The sequence below is a fragment of the Stereum hirsutum genome (genome assembly GCF_000264905.1).
Source record: "Stereum hirsutum FP-91666 SS1 unplaced genomic scaffold STEHIscaffold_11, whole genome shotgun sequence".
Classification (NCBI taxonomy): Eukaryota; Fungi; Basidiomycota; class Agaricomycetes; order Russulales; family Stereaceae; genus Stereum; species Stereum hirsutum.
Window position 1 is genome coordinate 1,598,801 of NW_006763141.1, and position 19,012 is coordinate 1,617,812.

The 19,012-nt window shown below is 51.1% G+C and overlaps 6 protein-coding genes across 6 annotated transcripts; all 6 read right to left on the reverse strand.

Moving 5' to 3' along the window:
• Nucleotides 1-1,568: 1,568 nt before the first annotated feature.
• STEHIDRAFT_61658 (uncharacterized protein) lies at nt 1,569-2,775 on the reverse strand (the record flags this gene model as incomplete). Its single annotated transcript, XM_007306262.1, has 5 exons — nt 1,569-2,024; nt 2,086-2,248; nt 2,311-2,400; nt 2,474-2,615; nt 2,670-2,775. The coding sequence occupies 5 exons, from the start codon at nt 2,773-2,775 to the stop codon at nt 1,569-1,571; spliced, it is 957 nt and encodes a 318-aa protein (XP_007306324.1).
• Nucleotides 2,776-3,440: 665 nt separating this feature from the next.
• On the reverse strand, nt 3,441-5,107 carry STEHIDRAFT_140771 (uncharacterized protein; the record flags this gene model as incomplete). The annotated part of the gene is made up of 7 exons (XM_007306640.1): nt 5,057-5,107; nt 4,424-4,696; nt 4,267-4,358; nt 4,052-4,194; nt 3,840-4,017; nt 3,748-3,796; nt 3,441-3,570 (listed from the first exon to the last, which is right to left on the reverse strand). Exons 3-7 carry the CDS (start codon nt 4,301-4,303, stop codon nt 3,441-3,443), a joined length of 537 nt encoding a protein of 178 aa, XP_007306702.1. The 5' UTR covers nt 4,304-4,358; nt 4,424-4,696; nt 5,057-5,107.
• Nucleotides 5,108-8,563: 3,456 nt separating this feature from the next.
• STEHIDRAFT_140772 (uncharacterized protein) lies at nt 8,564-9,799 on the reverse strand. The gene is made up of 4 exons (XM_007306641.1): nt 9,697-9,799; nt 9,440-9,596; nt 9,300-9,364; nt 8,564-9,222 (listed from the first exon to the last, which is right to left on the reverse strand). The coding sequence occupies exons 1-4, from the start codon at nt 9,734-9,736 to the stop codon at nt 8,603-8,605; spliced, it is 882 nt and encodes a 293-aa protein (XP_007306703.1). The 5' UTR covers nt 9,737-9,799; the 3' UTR covers nt 8,564-8,602.
• Nucleotides 9,800-11,774: 1,975 nt separating this feature from the next.
• Nucleotides 11,775-12,136, reverse strand: STEHIDRAFT_33859 (uncharacterized protein; the record flags this gene model as incomplete). Its single annotated transcript, XM_007306211.1, has 2 exons — nt 11,775-11,977; nt 12,052-12,136. Coding segments are annotated over 2 exons (288 nt in total), but the record flags the coding sequence as incomplete, so codon positions are not given.
• Nucleotides 12,137-12,708: 572 nt separating this feature from the next.
• STEHIDRAFT_21735 (uncharacterized protein) lies at nt 12,709-13,576 on the reverse strand (the record flags this gene model as incomplete). The annotated part of the gene is made up of 3 exons (XM_007306202.1): nt 12,709-13,003; nt 13,070-13,270; nt 13,326-13,576. Coding segments are annotated over 3 exons (747 nt in total), but the record flags the coding sequence as incomplete, so codon positions are not given.
• Nucleotides 13,577-18,354: 4,778 nt separating this feature from the next.
• STEHIDRAFT_148546 (uncharacterized protein) lies at nt 18,355-18,965 on the reverse strand. Its single transcript, XM_007306642.1, has 3 exons — nt 18,794-18,965; nt 18,592-18,670; nt 18,355-18,510 (listed from the first exon to the last, which is right to left on the reverse strand). The coding sequence occupies exons 1-2, from the start codon at nt 18,953-18,955 to the stop codon at nt 18,605-18,607; spliced, it is 228 nt and encodes a 75-aa protein (XP_007306704.1). The 5' UTR covers nt 18,956-18,965; the 3' UTR covers nt 18,355-18,510; nt 18,592-18,604.
• Nucleotides 18,966-19,012: the final 47 nt, after the last annotated feature.

Below are 19,012 nucleotides of genomic sequence, written 5' to 3' on the forward strand. Positions count from 1 at the left end.
TCCGCACCCGACTTTCAGCGAGGGGTGGAATATATCTACCGAGGACATGCGCGGCGGTCCGTCATGCAAAGGCTCTAGAATTCCAATTGTAGCGGCCTCAGTAGGCCAAGCAAAGGGGGTATATTTTGGCAGGTATGCGCACTTCCATGATATATAGTGATGGTTTTTGAGTTTGAGCCTGTTGAACAGCCTACTAGCTGAGGCGTTATAAATTTAGGTCGCTGTCAACCAATAATTGCTGGACGGACATCAAATAATGCTATAGCAGGCACATACCACTTCCATCGACTTCTCAGACCGTTACGAGCTCTACGCTGTGCACAATATCCGTGGTCTACAAAAGCCGAGACTCCTCCGAACTCCTTCTCAGCATTTCAACGAACAGAATACAACTTCGCCTCTTGGCCTGAGGAAGCGCATGGGAAATAAAGAAAGAGAGAAGAGATAGCAAGCGGTCCTCGTGCAAGACGTCTGGAGGAGCGGGTAATATCTTTACAAGTTCTTCATCGTGGGTATGACACCATTTCTCAAAAGGGTACATCAATAGACAAAAAGAAGACCATGGGGCGAGATACGAACATGGGATTGAGTTCATCTCGTCTCTCGCATAGAGGAAGAGGCACTTGCACCTTCCTGATGATCTAACAAAGGCTTGCAGCGGGGGAATCTCGGACGGTGTTCCTACTAGCTGTAGGTTGACGTTCTCCTTCAATGAATGCCAGCTCAAATGTTCGGTAGAGTGTATTCCGAGAAAACTGACACCGAATTCAATTCAAAATACTTCCGCCAAGAGGTCAGCCAACACGATCGCAGAAGTACAAATCCGGTACAGAAGAGCGGGCGAATTTGAGTCTACCCCCATACTGGATATTGTCGCCGTCTTGGAACCATAGCTCCGTCACGACCCACATAGGCCCGCAGGGGTTAGGGAGTGGGAACATTTCAATAGCGTCCGAAGAGCGAGCGACGACACTCCGCCATCAGCGGGTTCGCGAGCTTGACGTAGACATAGAGTACAACCGTTTGTACCTCCACAGGGTTCCAGATGGCGACGCAGCTCCACAACGCAACGAAATAAAACACATGGATGTACGGAGTCTTCCGAGGAAGGCGACTTTCGCAGTCCTATGAGCCTCTAGAGCCAAACACACCAGGAAGAAGTTTTCCCGGCGTCGCGATTTCACACATTGTTGAAGCAAACAATCTCGAAGTGCCGGATTCGACACATGGTCGTAAGATAGACGAAGATGGATTCTGAAGGCTCACAGCCGCCTAACGGCAAAAGTGCGAGAGCTTTTGTCCGCTATCCATTGAGCAGTATGGCAGTTAAGATAGGTCATACCACCTGGGCCCGGGTACAGTCAGACGAGCAAGAGAGAAAGGCCATAACGCCAAAGACAGATGTACTAAGGCGTAGGAAGGCCAACAGTCACTGCCAACTCCATCATGCCGGTTTTGAGCAGCTAAACTCGCAAGGCATTACCCAATTCACTGTTAAGCCTTTTATGTGAGCACTACGTGGGAGCCGCAAGCGCTTAAAAGGGTGGAGAATGAAATTAACCTGTATGTCAGAGCACAACGCGGAACGCGTTGAGAACACGCCTATCCTCCGCTGACAGAGGCATATACGTGTGGCCGTTCTGCGCGCCGCCGGGTGGTTGATGGCCACGGTTTGGGTCATGATACTGCGGAGAGGCGGTAGCGGATGATCCATTCATGGGCACAACTGTCGAAAGCCTTGGCAAGGGCGTCCTGGAAGGGTGCTGGTGGACACTCGAATGAGATGAGCCAGAGTACTGATACGATGATGATGGTGGAGGTGGTGAGAAGGGGCGAGAGGGGGCAGAGTATTGGATGTTAGACGTTGTAATGCTATAAATCGAATCCTCGTCATCGGTGTCGCATTGGGAGGCGTCGTTCTGCCGGTAAGGCCCTTTACTCGAGACGAAAATACCATCTGGAACACGGATAGTTCGAAGATAATCATAGTTATCGATGACTGGGAGCCGCGTATAGTCGTTTCCCTGTGCGTACCAAAGAATATCGCGTGAGCGAGAGTACCAAACGAGGGAAACCCACCCTTACCGCGAAGTAGGCGACAATATGCCACTTCTTGGGAGCAGTTTGGCCGGGAAAGTATACCTGCGTCGAGTACGTCTGCTTCGTGAGCCCGTCCGGTTTTGAAGGTCGGTCCTGGCGGCGAGTTGGAAGAGGGGGAACAGATCCTGGATCGAGCGCTCGACGGGCACTGAAGTGTGAAAGTGATCGGCATCAGGACTTCATTCAACAAAGGAACAAATCGAAACTTACCGTCGAGCAGCCTTTATGTCCCGCTCCTCCTGAGTTGTCTCCACCTTCTCCTCATAGAAGAGGTAATCACCTCTCATACGGCTCTGGGACCTAGAATGCAGCAGGGTCGACAGCTTCAAAATGAAGACCTGGAACAATATAGCGAGTAGAAAAAGCTGCTTACCATCTCCTTCCATCTGTCCACCTCTCGAGGCCACCCTTGAACTCAGCCTCTTCCCACACAAAAACGTTTCCGGAACCGAGTTGGTCGCGTTCAGCAGGAGACAAGCGTCGAGTAATTAATGGTAGGACATTGAGCCTGACAGCTACACCAAGCTGGTAAGAACAAACCCTAGTATGCTGATCATGTTGGGACGCACCTTCCAGAACGACATGCGCGTCCTTAGCGTCACGAATATGGAGGTTAGGGTGTGTCGTCGAGCCAGTGGGGACTGGTCTGCGCAAATCAGGTGATCTGTGGGACATGGTAGGGATATGAGCCGGCGGAAAACTTGGAGAAGGGCGAAGCGAAGAAAATTGAGACCTGTGGGGCTTTTATAGGGTCCTGGCGGGCGCAGATAGTTCAGAACCGGGAAATTGGGGCGTCCACCCATGATACTACGTTTAGAATCAGCGGAGAACGAAGCATCGTGGAATGCAAATATAGAGAGGCTCTCGTTGAGAGAGAAATCCTTAGGAACGTACCGTACGACCAATCCTGCGGCGTGTGGACCTGCCTATCTGGGAGCATCACAGATGCTCTCCTCGCACTTCCCCATTGACTCTCAGCCACGGCCCGAACGCTGTCACGGTCCGATGAGTGTATGACGCACCACAGCCTTTGACTTTGAGGCACCTCTCGATACTATACGGCATGCAGCCCTGGTATATCATCTTGGTAAGTCAATCTTTCATGTTCGCGGGGCTAGAAATTGCTGCTTCTACACTTTCACATACAAGTTCAAAATTCCTTAGAAAGAACAAAGTGTATTGAGCGTAATTGTACAGTCCGAATATCCGGCGCGGGAACGTACTGGTCAAGTCCTGGCACAACTTCGGACGCGGGGTTACCTCTCGCACGAGCGACTCCACGAAACCTCCACGCCTACAACGTCGAGTCCACTCTCTCGAGTAAAGTGTCATCTTGCGTTCTAGAGGCCAGGGAACGTTAAAGCATTTGGGGCATTTTCGTCGGCATACGAACGGAGATTTCGCTGGAAGAGTGCTTCGATGATGTTATGTAAGACGAATGGCCATACGTCCCACCGCAACGGCAGATATCTGTACCAGGACAAAGTTAGGGCAGAAGATTGAAGAACAACGCACCACGATGACACCTGAAAAGTGCATGTGAACGTTCGAGGTAGTTGATCATAAGAAGAGGCAAAGTATAGGATCTTCGCTTGAAAAAAAACACTGTATACCCTCAATGTTCGACCACCAAAGACAGCCTCGCACGGAAGCCCAGCACGATATCCTTCCTTCCAGCCCAACACCATCCCAAGACCTCGACACATACAGAAGAGTCAATAAATTGAAAAATAAATTACCAAAACGTTCGAGCGGTGTTGGTGCGCGCAGATGGCCGACGCCCTGGCAATTATCGTCGGATGCCACGGAATGAGGGGAGGGGCAAGGCATTGTACCATTCGTGCGGTTCCGGTCTATAACGAGAGCCGTCCCACCGCGGGTGAAGCGATTGAATTGAGAAGTCATACGTTGAACATCCTGTGTTTAGGTCGTAAATAGCTCAATCACTCACAGTGATCGCCCGCCAACTACCCAATTCAGGTCGCCGACTACATATTTTCGAAGGAGGAAAAGCGCGAGGTAATTTGCCCGGAGGTGGATCGATCATGCGAAGCTCTCCGATAGATTGATAATTTCGATGGGTTGTGTAGTCATCTCAAATCCCGTTGAGTATGGAAAGTATGATCATATGTTGTGATGTGGAGCGACCGGACAGTACGGACGTACAACACTGGCGCCAAGGAGATGCGTGGCTCCGATGCATATCGCCCGCGGTTGGAACAGTCGAATTTGACTTTCATGATGAACCCTGGGATATCCTGAAGGGGGCCAAAGCGGCTACCTGAGCAAAAGACCCATGATACTAGCTTATTGCTATGCTCACCTCCGTGTAAGACCCTACGTGCATACTTCTTGTAGCATCTTCGAGTCCACGCACCATGTTGCTACTGCCGCGGGGGCCAACGAGTACATTTGCGGAAAAGAACTTCATCAAGCTCGCCGTCGATGTGCCCTGACACGGGATCGGGAGACCCAGGACCAACTTCTAGCACTTCTTGATCAAGGCTGCTCGACGACGAGAGAGGTCCGTGGGAGAGAGTGTGTGTGGGAAGCAGCACTTTTTGTATGGTGCTAACTTTAGAAGTCTCGTACGAGTCTATTCGAGCCTATGTCATTTTCTTTCGCAGGACCTCATGATATAACAAGAACGATGGGCATCATCCACATAACGGCTCTTTGATCAAAAAGGGAACCAAGTATCTCCAGTTCTTTCAACGCGGGGATATGCCCACACCCCATATAATATATCGCTTAACGTGAGCAGAAATGTGAGGACTCATATGCCTGCTCCAAGCTATTCTTCAAGGGCAGGCCTGGACCCTAAGCATGGACAACAGATGGGTGCCGTTCAAGTACATTGCAACACCAGTAGCGTGCCGGACTATTTGCATATACCATGTTGGGCATGGGGATAGGCGAGTGTTTTTATAGAGTCTCATAGAGAAAGAGGACAGACCTTGAGGCTCCCTTTCCTACTTCCGTTTCCGCCACGCTGTATCTGACACGCACATGCGGCCTGAAGGATAAGGGTAGATGTTGGTCGGATGTTGGATTTCTTAGCCGATGATGATAACATGGCCTGCCGGACAACTCCGACCCGCTCCGATCACTCCGTAATCCCAAGTGGCGGTGGCAAGTTGGCAGAGAGTACAGGTACTTCGATCAAATTTCACTCGGAGAGCTGAGAGGCAACTACTGTCATATCTCCCTGACAAGTGCTGAAAGTGTGCATTTCAGATTATACGCCACCAGTGATACCTGGACCGTGACCAAATTACATGGACTCCTATTTTGTTTCACGCAAGGTTCTAAGCAAACAACTCCGAGGAGATTCGAGTCCTTATGCATTCAAGGCTAGGCCCACCTGCGGGGGACTTATCCATCAGGGTGGTAGCTCTTTGACCTCATACGAACACGATCCAACGGCCTTGCCGTAATAGTATCGATTGAGACTGGTGATAAGTATAGAAGACTGGACGTGGCGTAATCTTCCTGCACGGAACTGAAATCTCAGACAGGACTCATGTCGAACGACCGACAAAACAGGTCATCTATACCTCATGGCAGAAACGCGGTTTAGTGGAGCAGGAGAATCCAGGCACAGTTTGCAGTGGGGCGAGGCTTGGAATCGTGGTTCATCTCTTCGGAAAGTTTAGCTATCACATATCTGATCCTCCGTGTCCATTAAGAGCACTAGTCAGGGATTTGGCATACAACCTCTAGTCAGTGTACCATAAAGGCAATTCATGATAGTGGTAACCGCCTGTGTATGGGCGGCGGACAACACCTCCGACGTTTAAAAACCTGAACAGACGCGGCTTCCAAGCTGGACGCACTGGTACCAGAACAACAGTCGGCCGCTTTTTTGATTGCCAGCGTAAGTTATGCTTTTTGCATCTCTCTCTATTCATCATGCCCAACAAGACGGAGAGATTGCAGGATCTAGTCAGGAGCTCAGATATATCCCGGATATCGGGGAATATAACGCCTAAAAGATGGCAATCAGCACGAAAGACAAGTCTGAAATGTTCAATGTGAATATGTTAAGGAGCATCGCTGTCCCGAACAATAATTTTGACCCAGTTGCAGAATACACAACCAAGCCGCTGTGCAGAGGCGTGCCGTTTGGAAGTGGAAATTAGCTTACTATTCATCTGAGTCAACCTCCGGCACCATGACGTTCCAGTCTATGCCGGCGGTAGAGTCTAAGCATAGCATAGCGCCAGATAGACAGCGAAGTAAATCTCGGGCCCACATGAATCTCGTCATATGTGACCGAAGAGGAAGGTTAGTGTGAGATATATATGGCCCCGAAAAGTGAATGGGATACCGAAAGCCAATCTGGCAATACTTATTTCTGTGCTCCGCGACACAGTACTACGCATAGAGTTGAATGTTGTAAGAGCTGGAAGCCGCGTCACGTCTCCTGTCGCCTCTGAGAACAAGTGCCTGACGGCTCCGGCCCTTAGAGACGAACTTTAAAATGGACGGCAAAGAGACGGAAGCACGACTGGAACAGGGGTGGCACTCACATCATATAGCGAACAAACACTGATCCATATATCCACAATTAGTAAAATCGAACAAGGAATTCGGCCTGTTTTTGACGTGGCCAATCAGCCTGTAGGTCAAGGATAGGACTATCGCACGAGACATACCTTGTTTCTCTCCTGGATAAGGCTTCGGGAAGCATCTGTCCTAGACCATAGAAACAGTCCGCGGCTGTAAACCTTGATACTCCCACCGAGAGACTCGCTGTCCGCGCGGCCAAAGCATCTCCGACTATCTGATACCCCTGTCACCTTCTCTGTCTGGAAAAGGATGCGAATTTTAGTCTTCATTGCGCACGCCCGAGGAGCTTCTAAAGCCACCCTACACCTCCGAGTTGCGGCGAGACTTTTGAGGCTGAAAGAGAATCATGGACCCGAGTTCGCCGCTCCAGGAGCACATTGTCGGCTCCTCAGCTCGAATACACCTCGAGAATCGAAGTGGAACGCCTTGATAAGAAGGAGAAGCGATGTTTATGATAGCAAGAACAGAGTTTGAACGCACCTACTGACATGAAATACCCAATTCCCCGCTTAGCGTTATTGAGGCCGAAGATGGTTCAGCACCCTAAGAGAGCCGTGGAGCGAAGTATTCAACGAAGGCTGCCTTGAAGAAGCAGGATGGGGATAGGGTGCCGATAGTTACCTACTCGAGCAGCGAGTACGTTGGGCGGAAGAGCATAATAAACGTCCTAAGAGGAGCTATGTGGCAGGAGACTCGTCGGATGGCGAGCACACCACATGTTGTCAAGTAATAAGACATTGCGATGGAAATGGGAAGCCCATGGGAATCAATGGAAGAAACCCAAGGGAAATGGTTCAGCGAAGGATCCGACATCACCAGATGCTTTCGTGAACGCAACACATTAGAAGAAGTCGTTCTCCCAGATCTTCGTCGCAGCGCTGACCATGATACCTAATCCATTTTCCGTAGAAAGTCACTGCTGTTAGTCGACAGACAGAAACAGTAATACGTCATACAAGATCAAGGATAGAAGTCGTGGTGACGCTTGTTGACATGGACGAAAGCCTATTCTTGTGAAGAGTGGGCTTACAGGTTTATAGAGTACAGATCTCACACCATCTTCGATCCATGGTTGAATACACGATGAGTCAGATCGTCATGATCAGAGTGCAAAAGATGACGGAGAAGAGACGCATACATCCGAGAGGCGGTGACGATCTAAACTATGCGATGACACGGAAGATTTCCCAGTATAAACTGACGACTAGGTCAGAGAGCCGAGTATAGTCCTGATGAAAAGGTAATTTTAACCCAACGCCCAAGAAAAGAGGACACGTTCTTGACGAAGAACTGTCGTTGACGTACTGCCTATCCGTAGGGTACTAAGTCTACGATATCAGTAAGGAACGACGGCTCACCATGGGCACACGTAGGTTCGTCACGAATATAGGCCTAGATTCTGGAGAGCTATTTTTGTGGGGCACTATGAATCAGACTCAAGTTATATCAGGATCATCAAGGTCAGTTACGCGGAAGAGCAACGGAAGAGCGAGCGGCGAAAGCTAAGTTACGAAGCTACTTATTTTGTGATACACCACTGACAAAATACCGAGTTCGGTTTGGGAGTACTAGCATATATCAGGAAGATGAGAAGTTATGTCTGTAAAACCGGAATGCACTGAAAACAAGTTGCGGAATGACTGCCACTGGTGGTTTTGGACAAAAGGTTGCCTCGTGATACGAGTTTATCACGATTTCAAGCTCCGACTATCAGCACTTCACCGCGTTTGCCCGATGGGGATGTGGCGCCGTGTGGCGCCTGAGATTCGACCACAAAACGTGTACAGAAACCCCGTTCGTAACATGACCACATAATTCGACATAATCCAACCAATCTAATGTTATTCTAAGGCCTCACATCGACATTTAATGTTATTTTGAAGCCCCCCCCGTCAACAACTAATGTTATTCTGATGCCTCCCATCGACATTCAAATCTTTCGCCGCTTCACAGGCTCTGCTCTCCTCCTTGCAGCAGCCATCCTCGCCAACTCATGGTGTGGAACCTTTTTTCTCTTCTGAACCGGAACATATTCCTCCTCCTCCTCCTCCTCCTCCTCCTCCTCCTCCTCATCTGTTTCCGGGGCCTTCCTCTTCTGCTGCGCCCTCGACTTGACCTCGATCTCAGGCTCGTCGGAGAGGAATACGGGCTCGATCTCCGAGTCATCCGAGACCTCGATAGGTCCCTTCTTCGCCTTGGCGGGTGTCGCCTGAGGAAGCCTTTTCGGGAGGGGACGACGAGCGACTTTTTTGCTGCGACGAACGGCGTTGGGCCTTCCACCCGGGGGGGCCCAGACCTCATCCTCGGGGAGCAGGTCCTCCCGTTCCAAATCGTCCGAGCCACCCTCTTCCTCTCCCTCATCATCGCTATAGTGATGCCTGCTGGCAGGTTTGCTGGGAGCGCTACGAGCTTGAGAAGTAGAGGCGGAGAACGTGGCAGGCCTTGGGTAATCCTCGTTATTGGCTTCGACGATCTTCACAAGGTTCCTCCTGGTACCGGGGGGTAAGGGCTCGGCCTTCTTCTTCCTGGGAGCAGCCTTCTTGCGAGGAGCTGAACACGAGGGAGTCAAATAGACGGTGGAAATCAGGATCGCTATCAAACTGAAGGGGGAAAAAGGAAGGGCTGACGAGGCTTATATTCGGGCATAGGGATCCCCCTTTGATCGCAATATTCCTCCAGTTTCTCTGTTAACCTATAGACATCGTAGGAGAGCGTGTCAGAAATGTAATCAACTGGCAGGAGTGTTATCTATATGATGGTCACTCACCTCTTCACGCAAGTTGGCCCAACCCCATCCAACTTCAAAAGCTCCTTCGGATGCTCGTAACTCTCAGAGCATCCTTGCAGCGCCCAGATGGCCTTCTCGTACCCAGTCGCACGAGGAGGACCGCCTCGTTTCTTGTAGTCCTTCTCACTGTGGAATCCTGCAACATGCGACGATCGCGACGCGTCGTGTCCCGTTCAACAACAGACACGTTAATAACCCGGTAGCTTCAGCTGGATAAATAATGATACGCGACGCACCTTTCACCCACTTGAGAAACAGTGGATTTCCACAAGACATCGCTGTGTAGTTAGATGAACGCGCCCAAAGACGATGGGCAGTTCGGTGGTCGTTGGTGGTTGCGTGTATCGCAGGCCACCGCGCGACAGAATTTGAATAGGGGCCCTAACGCGGACCGCGGATTTTGCCGTGTGGCACCGATCGAGAACGCTTTGACCCGTATTGCAAATCCGTGCCACAGTGACATAACGCACCGAAAAAAAAACATGAGGATGAGAACGAGATGCTTTGCTGTCAATGGCACGGACATATCTTGGACATACTCATTGTAACCGACGATCCGTTTCTCTCCCAGCAAACATACCGCGTCTTGTAATCTGTCAATCGTCGATAGAGACCGTAGCCCTTTGTACCCGAGTCTCGCAAGCGTAACGCCAACTTGAACCCTGATTGAGTTGAAGTCTGAGCGTGAGTCTCCAGCTGGGTACGCTCATCCGCGCATGGCGAACAAGGCCGGAGATTCTCTGAGAACGTCCGAGTTTCAGAGTTGCCACGTCCGAGGTGATAGCAGGGTGAAGATCATGGAAGGCAAATTGAGGGATTGAATTGAGAAGCGGACGCGCACAATGAAGCGTGGTACTAACTGAGACCTAAAGTGTGCATGAACGGGTGAAGTGTTGGGCGGAGAAAAGCGATACGTGTGCCAAGACGTAAGTTCGCAGTGTCTTGCGCACATTGGTGGAACTGTGGCGATATGGAGGGGGAGAGACGGATGTAAAGGAATGTGGTAACATTTGCAAGGTCTGGAAGAGAGGCGCAAAGACGGGGTGACAGTGACGTAGAATACATGTACGAGGAACGAAAATGGATGAGAAACCGGACAGTGAGTTCGAGATAAGGGCTAGGTTTGATGAGGCCCTGCCCAACGAGGAGTTCAAGAAAAGGAGAGGAAGCGGTATGGGAGGGAAATGCTCCACGATGATCATCATACCGTCTTTCGACGCAGCCAACCTATGGATAACAACTTGGGAACATATCTTATGACACAGAAACACCATCAGCATACAAAGGTGACATGGGGTACGGAGCGGGAGCAGACCATGAAGGAACGCGCGATTGTGGCGTATGAGTAGGCGAGGGTATCAAACAAACCTGATACATAGAAAAACTTGTGAATTCTGGATTATATCGTGCACGCTTCATCCCCAGCTCCGCTCATCTTATCTCCTCGCAACACGTTTCCGTTCCCTCCCACCATCCTCTTCAACATCCATGGCGTCCATCCCATGCCCTTGGTTCTGATTGAGAGCTTGTTGAGCGAGAACGTTCCCTCCCAGCCCAGTGAGTGGCGCCCCACCCCTATATCCCTTCACTCTTTTCCTCCCCGAGCCTGGACCAGACACATTCACGCCAGTCGATGTACCGGCAACCCCATTCCCAGCACCGACGTCGGCGGTGGATGGAGCGGCATCCAGCATCATCATCATCGCATGTCGGCGCTTAGCACCAGCCGCCACACTGAGCGTGTCGAAAGCGCCAGCGCGAGGGTCGATGGAAGGGCTCGCTCCTGCGGAGCTGATGGTATCGGAAGAGTAGGATAGGTTGGAAGGACGGAAGGCAAAAGGTTCAGGGGTGATTGAAGGGGTAGGAATGTGTTCGAAGGGGGTAGGAGTGATGGGAGTGACGGCGGGCGGTTCGAATGTGTGGCCTGGGTTGATGGATGGGTTCAAAGGTGACGGGTCCTTGGGTTGCGTTGAAGAAATACGTGACTTGGAATTTCGATGTTGAAGCAGGTTTGTTGGTGGGCGAACCGGACTGATGGAGGGAGATGGTGGCGTTGATTGCGAAGGATTCGGAGTCAACGGCTTCGACGAAGTGGATGCATTTGCCTGATGCAGAACGGCGACGATAATCAATTAGAATTTATTGTCCTCAAAAACATGGAAGAAGAGTGACTCACATTGTCTTTCCGTTGTTGAACGACAGGCGCGCTGCTTGCCCTGGGCATGGGTTGCTTGACGGCGGGATCAGCAGTAGCCGAGCGCGACCTTTCCCTATCTCGTTCCTCGTCCTCTTCTTCCTCCTCCGCACGAGCTCTGACAGCCTCGTACCGAGCTTCCACCCAATCCAAGACTCGCTCAATTGTAGGCATGCCACTCCCACCCTCAGTTTCCGAGTCCGACACGCCTTGCTGAATCATCTGTAGCAGATCCTGGCAAGCAGCAGCATATCCAGCATTATACGCCCGCTTAGAAGTCGTCCTTGAAGAGCGATACAAAGTCGTTATACTGAGCGCGGCCGCTGTTACAACACCAATACATGGTTAGCGACACCTGACCAAATAGAAGAGAACAGGAGGAACAAAGGCTATTCACCTTTGAAATTGTTAACTAAGTCCGCCTCGGCCTTGGCCAAGTCGGCGTTGGGAAGTGAGTTGGCGAGCGTGTTGAGGTTGAGGGACTCCATCGTGGGTGACGACGAGGACGTGGTGGTGGGCGTCGGGGCCATGAAGGGAACTGACACAAACAAGCGCAGAACTCGTTCTCTCTCCGCTCTGTCGCTTACTTAAGCGCCTCACTGCTTAACGCCACTGTGGCAGTCTGTCCACATTCTACGCTCAAGAGTTTCTGTCTCAATTTTATCGGAGCAATAAAATGGTCATGAAAGGCCTTTTTGGTCGTTCTCGCTCAAGAAAGCAAACGTCGGGGAAATCATGATTATCTTTGTCGCCACGTGGAGAAGCTCGGACTTAGGCGGCACCTGCCGATAACAATTGCTTTTTCCGTCGGTGCCGTTGACCCCTTTGTTCGGTTTTCGATGGAGGGAAGCGGAGCGCGTCGTTTATGTTGAAAACATTGTCACATCATTATATGGAGCATAAATGGTCTAGAAGTACTCGAGCAGCATGTAAATTGAGCGAAAAGGAATATAAAAAGTAGTACTCAAGAAATAAGCGTACATCATGCACAAGATAAGTAAAGCAATGAGCAGGTGAGAACAAAGTCCCTCTCTAACCGTCCAAAAGATCACCCGCGCAAAACTTCCATCCCACCCCACTCTAAAACTCTGAACAGCGTCTCATCCGACGCTTTCTCAATATCGACACCAACAACATCGCGCCACATCGCCACATCGTCGTCCGCGCGCGCTTGCGCTTCTTGCCAGAGATCCAAGTTCCCTTCACAGACACCTTTGAAGAGCATGAATACTCGGGTAGAGACGGCGGGCGCCGGAGAGATATCGAGTGGCGCTGCGCGTTCGTATGCCGCTTGAGGGACGAAGCGAAGAGCGATGTGGTTGTGTTTGAGGAACGAGGGAAGCCAGTAACTAGAAGATGAAGTCGCGAAACGGTTGAATGACAGAAAAGAGGAATACAGGTGGGATAGAACATACGTGATGAAAGAGGTTCGCGCCTCGGTATGCAGACCGAGAGACTTGAGCGCTTTATCCAGGTACGGAGTGAGACTAGCGACCGGTAGTACGACCGCGTTGTGGTCGTCGAGATCGCTGGAATTCGGGCAGAAATGTTCGATTGAAGCGTTCTGACCGGGCAGGGGTGATGGCGGCGGGGAAGGCGGAGCGTCTGAATTGGTACTGTCGATGGTTTCAGCGCAGTTTCGTCCACAGGAATAGAGGAGCAAAGACTTACTGAGCTTCCCAATACAGGTAAGCGACGTCAAGCCCGGTAGTCTTCTCGGTCAGACTACCGTCGCCATACACGTGTACGTTCCAAGTGAGTGTTTCATGGCTCAATGCAGTCGATTTGGTTGGTACGATGGGATATATAGTCGAAAATCTCCACGAGGGCACAAGTGAGAGGTTGACCAGAGCATCCATCTCTATCGGCGAAAAAAGGTAGATGGCGGGCTTTCCTCCCAATTGCTGCAGGTACACATCCACGTGAATGGGCTCATTCTCGCTCTCCGACCAATCGATGTCGCAAACCCTTGCGTTACAGAACAGGCGGCGTCCGTCGTATTGGAGCGTGACACTGTCAGCTTCCTTTCCGATTGTGTGTTCAATATGTTGGCAAATGCTTGATATGGTTGCTTTAGGTTTGACTTTCAGATTGACGACCTCGCCATTCGCCAGAGTTGCATGAATGATTCTGCTATATCCGTCGGATTGAGACCTATGGCCAAGAGCTGTAATGATATACAATATCAGATAAAGCTTCCGAGAGCGGTGATTAATTCTACCTGAGGAAGGATGAGATAGATGATGATGTGTTTGAGCTACAGCTGGTAAGATGTTACGATGATGCGGCGTTGTAACAGCGCCTGATTCGTATACTTCGGTCAATGGCTTCCCGAGGACGGACTCAGACAGAAAAGACGCATGAGAGGATTCCTCCATTTCAGACCGCACAACATACACAGAGCTGATGGATGCCACAGCCTGCGTCCAAAAACCAGGGTCGATGTCGACCAACTCCCCCGGGAGCAAGTCGAGTTCATCGCTTTGCAAGATGATGTCCTCCTTGGGTATCGACGGGAAGTGCTTAGCTGCGGCATTCAATGCCTCCTGCGAGAGATGCGTTTTGAAGGTAAGTGAAATTGATTTCAGATCTACGAGCTGAGGGTCCTGCTAAATGAGGACTCACGTCGTATGTTTGCGGACGTGTCACGACGACGCGTTTCTTGCTACCAGGAGCAGCTTTTAGAATGAAACCACTGCTTGATGCAGCGGTTGATATAGAGTTACGCGTAGATGCTTTGGCCATATCAGAATGGGACCGTCGGGGGAGAGCAACTAGCGAATACCTCGCGTAGAGAGTCGTGGCGAAGAACGAAACCTGGACACCGCGTAAACACCGCGGCGCTGTGACAACTCAAAGCAAATTTGCAAATCTGTGACGGACGCGACCGTGACTGCTTTTCCTCGCCAGTGCCACTGTGGCCCTCTTGCCTAGCCGGTTCCAGTGACTCTGAGAGCCAGAACGGAGGATGTATGGCTTCGTTTCGCCTCTAACCTCTTCTAAACTGTCGTCGAGTACGAGGGTTTGAATTAATGTACTCAAACCGATGTATTGATGACCATGTCGTGGCAGGTTACGCATCAGTCTGATTTTCATACGGTATTTACGACAAAATATCTCTGGGATGGCACGAACATGGTTCTACCAAACACGCCCCTGTCCCCGACATATTGTGACCCACCCGACACCTCAACAGCACCGGGATTAGTGGGCAGTACCCCGACGACCGCGACCGGTCTGGGACATACTGTACCTCCCAGACGTTAGGCGATGTCCGGTGTCCCGAGGGGCCTGTCGCGTCGCCTATTTGGGCGCTTGTCCCGGTGTCCCGAGGTTCTTGTCGCCTAGGGTAATATATTCGTATTTTCTCGTATTTTCTTCAACAAATAATATAAAATTGTTTCAATTAGTGTTTAGATACAGAACTGCAAGTACCACTGCAGATGGACGTGAAATCGAGAAAGGTTCGAAGTACTGACCATTTGTACAGGGCCGGGTCACTCTCCCTCGGAGGCAAGGTGACTGGCCGTCGCCTGTGTCCCGCTGTCCCAAGGGTCCGTCGCCTCCTCACGGGAGTTCCCACGTTACGTAAGCGGTCGTCTAACTTCTGGGAGGTACAGTATGGTACTTCTGTTCCAGATGTCATCCACCGACACAATGAGTTGACGGTATGAAACGATGAAGCGAGGGCGACGTGGAGGCTATTCTAGGATCAAGGCATGTCAGACGAAGGCTAGAAGCGTCAGCGTGTCGACCTATTGGTGAGAAAGGACTCTTACAAATTTGATGTGGACGTACTTCTACCAAATGAAATCGAAAAAAAAAATAAGCCTTGAAAGAACTAATCAATTGGAAAGAGACGAGCGTGACCATCGACGGGACACTGCAGCCTGCTGGAGCGAGACGCTCCACATAATTTCCGCGAAATTAAAGAAAGAAGTCGAAATTTCCATCGCTGCCTCGTTTGCGTGTCGATCGTTGCGCAAGGCGTGCGCCATTGGAGGCGTGCATCAACGAGGTGGCGTGAAGTCGCTATGGCAGTGAGACAATCTTGTGAAGAACAAAGGAGCGTATATCGGGGCTGTGGACAAAAACACGGCAAGATCGTGTGAATATGATGGCGCCCATTGGCCCTCCATTCTTTCGGTGAAACCTTAGTCATCACGCTCTTTCTTCGAACACGCTGTTGCCGAAGCCTGGTGGCATACAAAGGGCAAAACGGCCACATTCGGGTGATGTACCCTTTGTCGGTGGAGCATTCCAGCATGGACCGTACGTAACGACGACACTTCCCTTTCATCGCCCCCAAAGGCGCGTCTCGAAGCGGGAAGTGAGAGAAGCAACGTGAGGGCAAAGCGAACCCGGAGCTAGATCCCCGGGGGATATAAAATGGTTCGTGCTCCTGGCAGGAACTCCAAGCAATCACTCCCTCCGAGCGCTCGCCTTCGTACCACCGACCGTTACTTTGACTCTCGTAACCTCCGCTTTCCTACACAGAATCCAAACCTTGCCTTGACCATAACATCATGGACGCCAACTCGACTCAGCTTCCCTTCTCGTATTTCCAGAGCTTTCAACAAGACTTCCAGTTCAACGACACGCGTCCTCAACAAGCCCAGGTGAGTATTGACCCTCCTTTCGACGTGTCACAGCTGCTGACACCCGACTTGTCTTGTCAAACAGTACGACCAACCACTGTCCCTCGACCATTTCAACGCGATGCAGCCCAACATGGGCATGGGGAACGAGGGCTGGGACTACTACTCCCCATTATTCCCGGATCCCCAATTTCCTTTCCCATTCGATGGTACGTCTACGATTGCTGCGAGCTCTGGGTATGGGATAAACGACGCTGATGCTCGTGTCTTAGACTTTTCGGTGCTTTCATGCAACACGAGGCCCCTTGAGCCACTCGTCCTCCCCTCCCTACCGTCTCGTTCGAGGGCGATCATCCCGATCGACGTGACGTCTACGTCTAGGGCTTCTACTCATGGTGACTATACGGCTTCTACTCTTGGGTCGACGGCTTCTCATTCCAGCGCTGAGCTCATGGGTGCTACACCGCGCCTCACTCCTCGCCGCACGGCTTCCCAGCTTCCCCCCACTTTGACTATCTCGCCGGGACCTAGGACGAGCATGGAATCTTCTGAAGAGGAGGGCTCCACCACTATGCGTCTCCCCGTCGTTCCGCCTGTCCCATCTCTGCCCACTCCGGACGCTCCACGGCGCTTCACAGGCAACCTCTGGGAATGCACGACGCCCACTCTGGACAGTGAGTTCTTCACCGATCTCGGGCACATCACGCCATCTACGACTTCCTCTGTCTACGGTTGTTCGCCATCTGGGCTCTCAGACTGGTCATCGTTCCTCGACACACTTCTCGACGACTTCCCCCATATTCCCGACGGACATGTTGACGATCTCTGGATGGAGAACGTCCTCCAGAAGTATATCGATCCGCTTATAGGGACGGCGATACCTACGACGACGACCACGAACAAGAGGAAGGGCTCCCCGTCGTCTGACTCCGATAGCCAGGGGAGTACGAAGAAGATGAAGACGTCAGGGCCGAAGACGAACGATTCGACGCCCAACGGCGCCGAGGACTCGATACGCTGGGCCACTCCGGTGGTCCAACACAACAACCATTTTGAACAGGGAGCGTCCGCAAGCGAGGATGGCCCCACCTACAACAACCTGCCCCGGTTTCAACCTGGTGTCGAAGCTGGACCTGCAGAGGGTCCAAGCACCGGCAAGAAGGCCACAAAACCCCCCAAACCCGTCCTCTGCCCCGTCGCGGGCTGCAGCGGGACGTACGGGCGCCTTCAAGATCTCCACCGCCACCTTTGTACCAACAAAAAAACACACCCCCAAATCCGGGACGTGCCAGGCTGGAAACAACGCTACGGAGTTCCGAACGACTTCAAGGGCAAGTTGATGTCTTGTCCGTTCTCGTCGTGCAAGCACATTAGCAAGAGTCGCGGGATGCGGCGCAACGAGGTGGACAAACATATGCGCGCCCATCATGGCGGGATGGATGTGACGATGTGGCTGGAGAGAGTGGCGATGCTGATACGGAGGAGGGAAAGGGCGGGATTGTGGACGGATGAGGACGAAGTTAGTAAGGAGTGGGAGGATGAGTTGGGCGTTACGAACTTCGTGCAAAGGGAGGGAGAAGAAGTCCCCGAGCAAGGCTTTCTAGATTGGTGTTTGCGGTATGTGCTCTTTGAATCGTAATTCCCGATTTTCTTTTCCGTTTTTTGTGTCTTGTATTAGCTGGATGGTATATCTTTGGACGGACAACGGGCTTACAACGCTTAGATCTCAAACATATATAGTTTCTCTTTCATTTCCTTCTCTATCTCTTTTTCTCTTCGCTGTACCGTTTCTTGTGTCAGCTGGATGGTGTCTCGTTGCACGAACGAGGGGCTTACAACGCTTAGATCTCAAACACGAATAGTTTCTCTTTTATTTCCTTCTTTCTTCCCTGTGCCGATGTCCTGCTCCTGTATATAATGTATCAGCCCATATCATCGACTGCGAAATGTATTTATCCCGCTGTAAGAGCGCGGTGTTCATAGAGACATACCTGCGTGACGAACTTTCGTGAAGCCCTGACCTCATTACAGTAGCTATGTTTGGCGTATCGCCCTCTCTCGGTGGGATATCGATGAGCCCACGAGTTTCGGAATGCATATTGATCCACGCCACACATGTGGCACCTGGAAACAACATCTCTGCACGCTACAACTAAAGCCGATGAAGATGAGTGAAACGTACCAGGACGCCCTGTACACATTATAGAGGTCCTATACCGAGCATGAGAGAATGAGCACGAAGAACAGTACCAAAGTCACTGAAACGAAGATAAAGAACGAGAAAGTTATTAGATCTCAAACGGCGTTGGATGAGCCAGCCTTATACTACGAAAACTTACAGCCTCATGTCCTTCAAAGACTGTGGAACCGCACTATTGCCTTCATGTCGTCCTGAAAGGACGGTGCTGGTTTGTATTCCTACTGAACAAAATTAGGACGTTGTTCCGTTTTGGGGGTGAAGGGGGGCTGATGCGTGAAGGTCGCCGGGAATGGAGGTAGGAGGTATGGTATGTTTAGTTGGATCGAGGAGCCCGTACATACCGTATTATTCCTGCCCTGTCCCCGTTGAAGGCGATGGTAGGTGCAGAGGTATGAATATAGTATCTTCAAAAGATCTTGACCAGGACCGGCCGCGTTATGAGGACCGGGATAAGTACCAGTATCATCCTGACTTCCGGCGCGTATGTCGTTGAAGTTACTCATTCTTTCTTTGCTTGACAGTCATGGTCTACAGTGAAAGGGATCCAACGACGGTTGCAT

Excerpts from the sequence above, each read along its gene's own strand:
- STEHIDRAFT_140772 (XM_007306641.1), bottom strand. The coding sequence starts at position 9,736 with ATGTCTTGTGGAAATCCACTGTTTCTCAAGTGGGTGAAAG. Across the intron at positions 9,597-9,696 it reads GTTTCTCAAGTGGGTGAAAG|GATTCCACAGTGAGAAGGAC; the intron begins GTGCGTCGCGTA and ends CGCATGTTGCAG. Across the intron at positions 9,365-9,439 it reads GGGCCAACTTGCGTGAAGAG|GTTAACAGAGAAACTGGAGG; the intron begins GTGAGTGACCAT and ends CGATGTCTATAG.
- STEHIDRAFT_148546 (XM_007306642.1), bottom strand. The coding sequence starts at position 18,955 with ATGAGTAACTTCAACGACATACGCGCCGGAAGTCAGGATGATACTGGT. Across the intron at positions 18,671-18,793 it reads GACAGGGCAGGAATAATACG|GAATACAAACCAGCACCGTC; the intron begins GTATGTACGGGC and ends TTTGTTCAGTAG.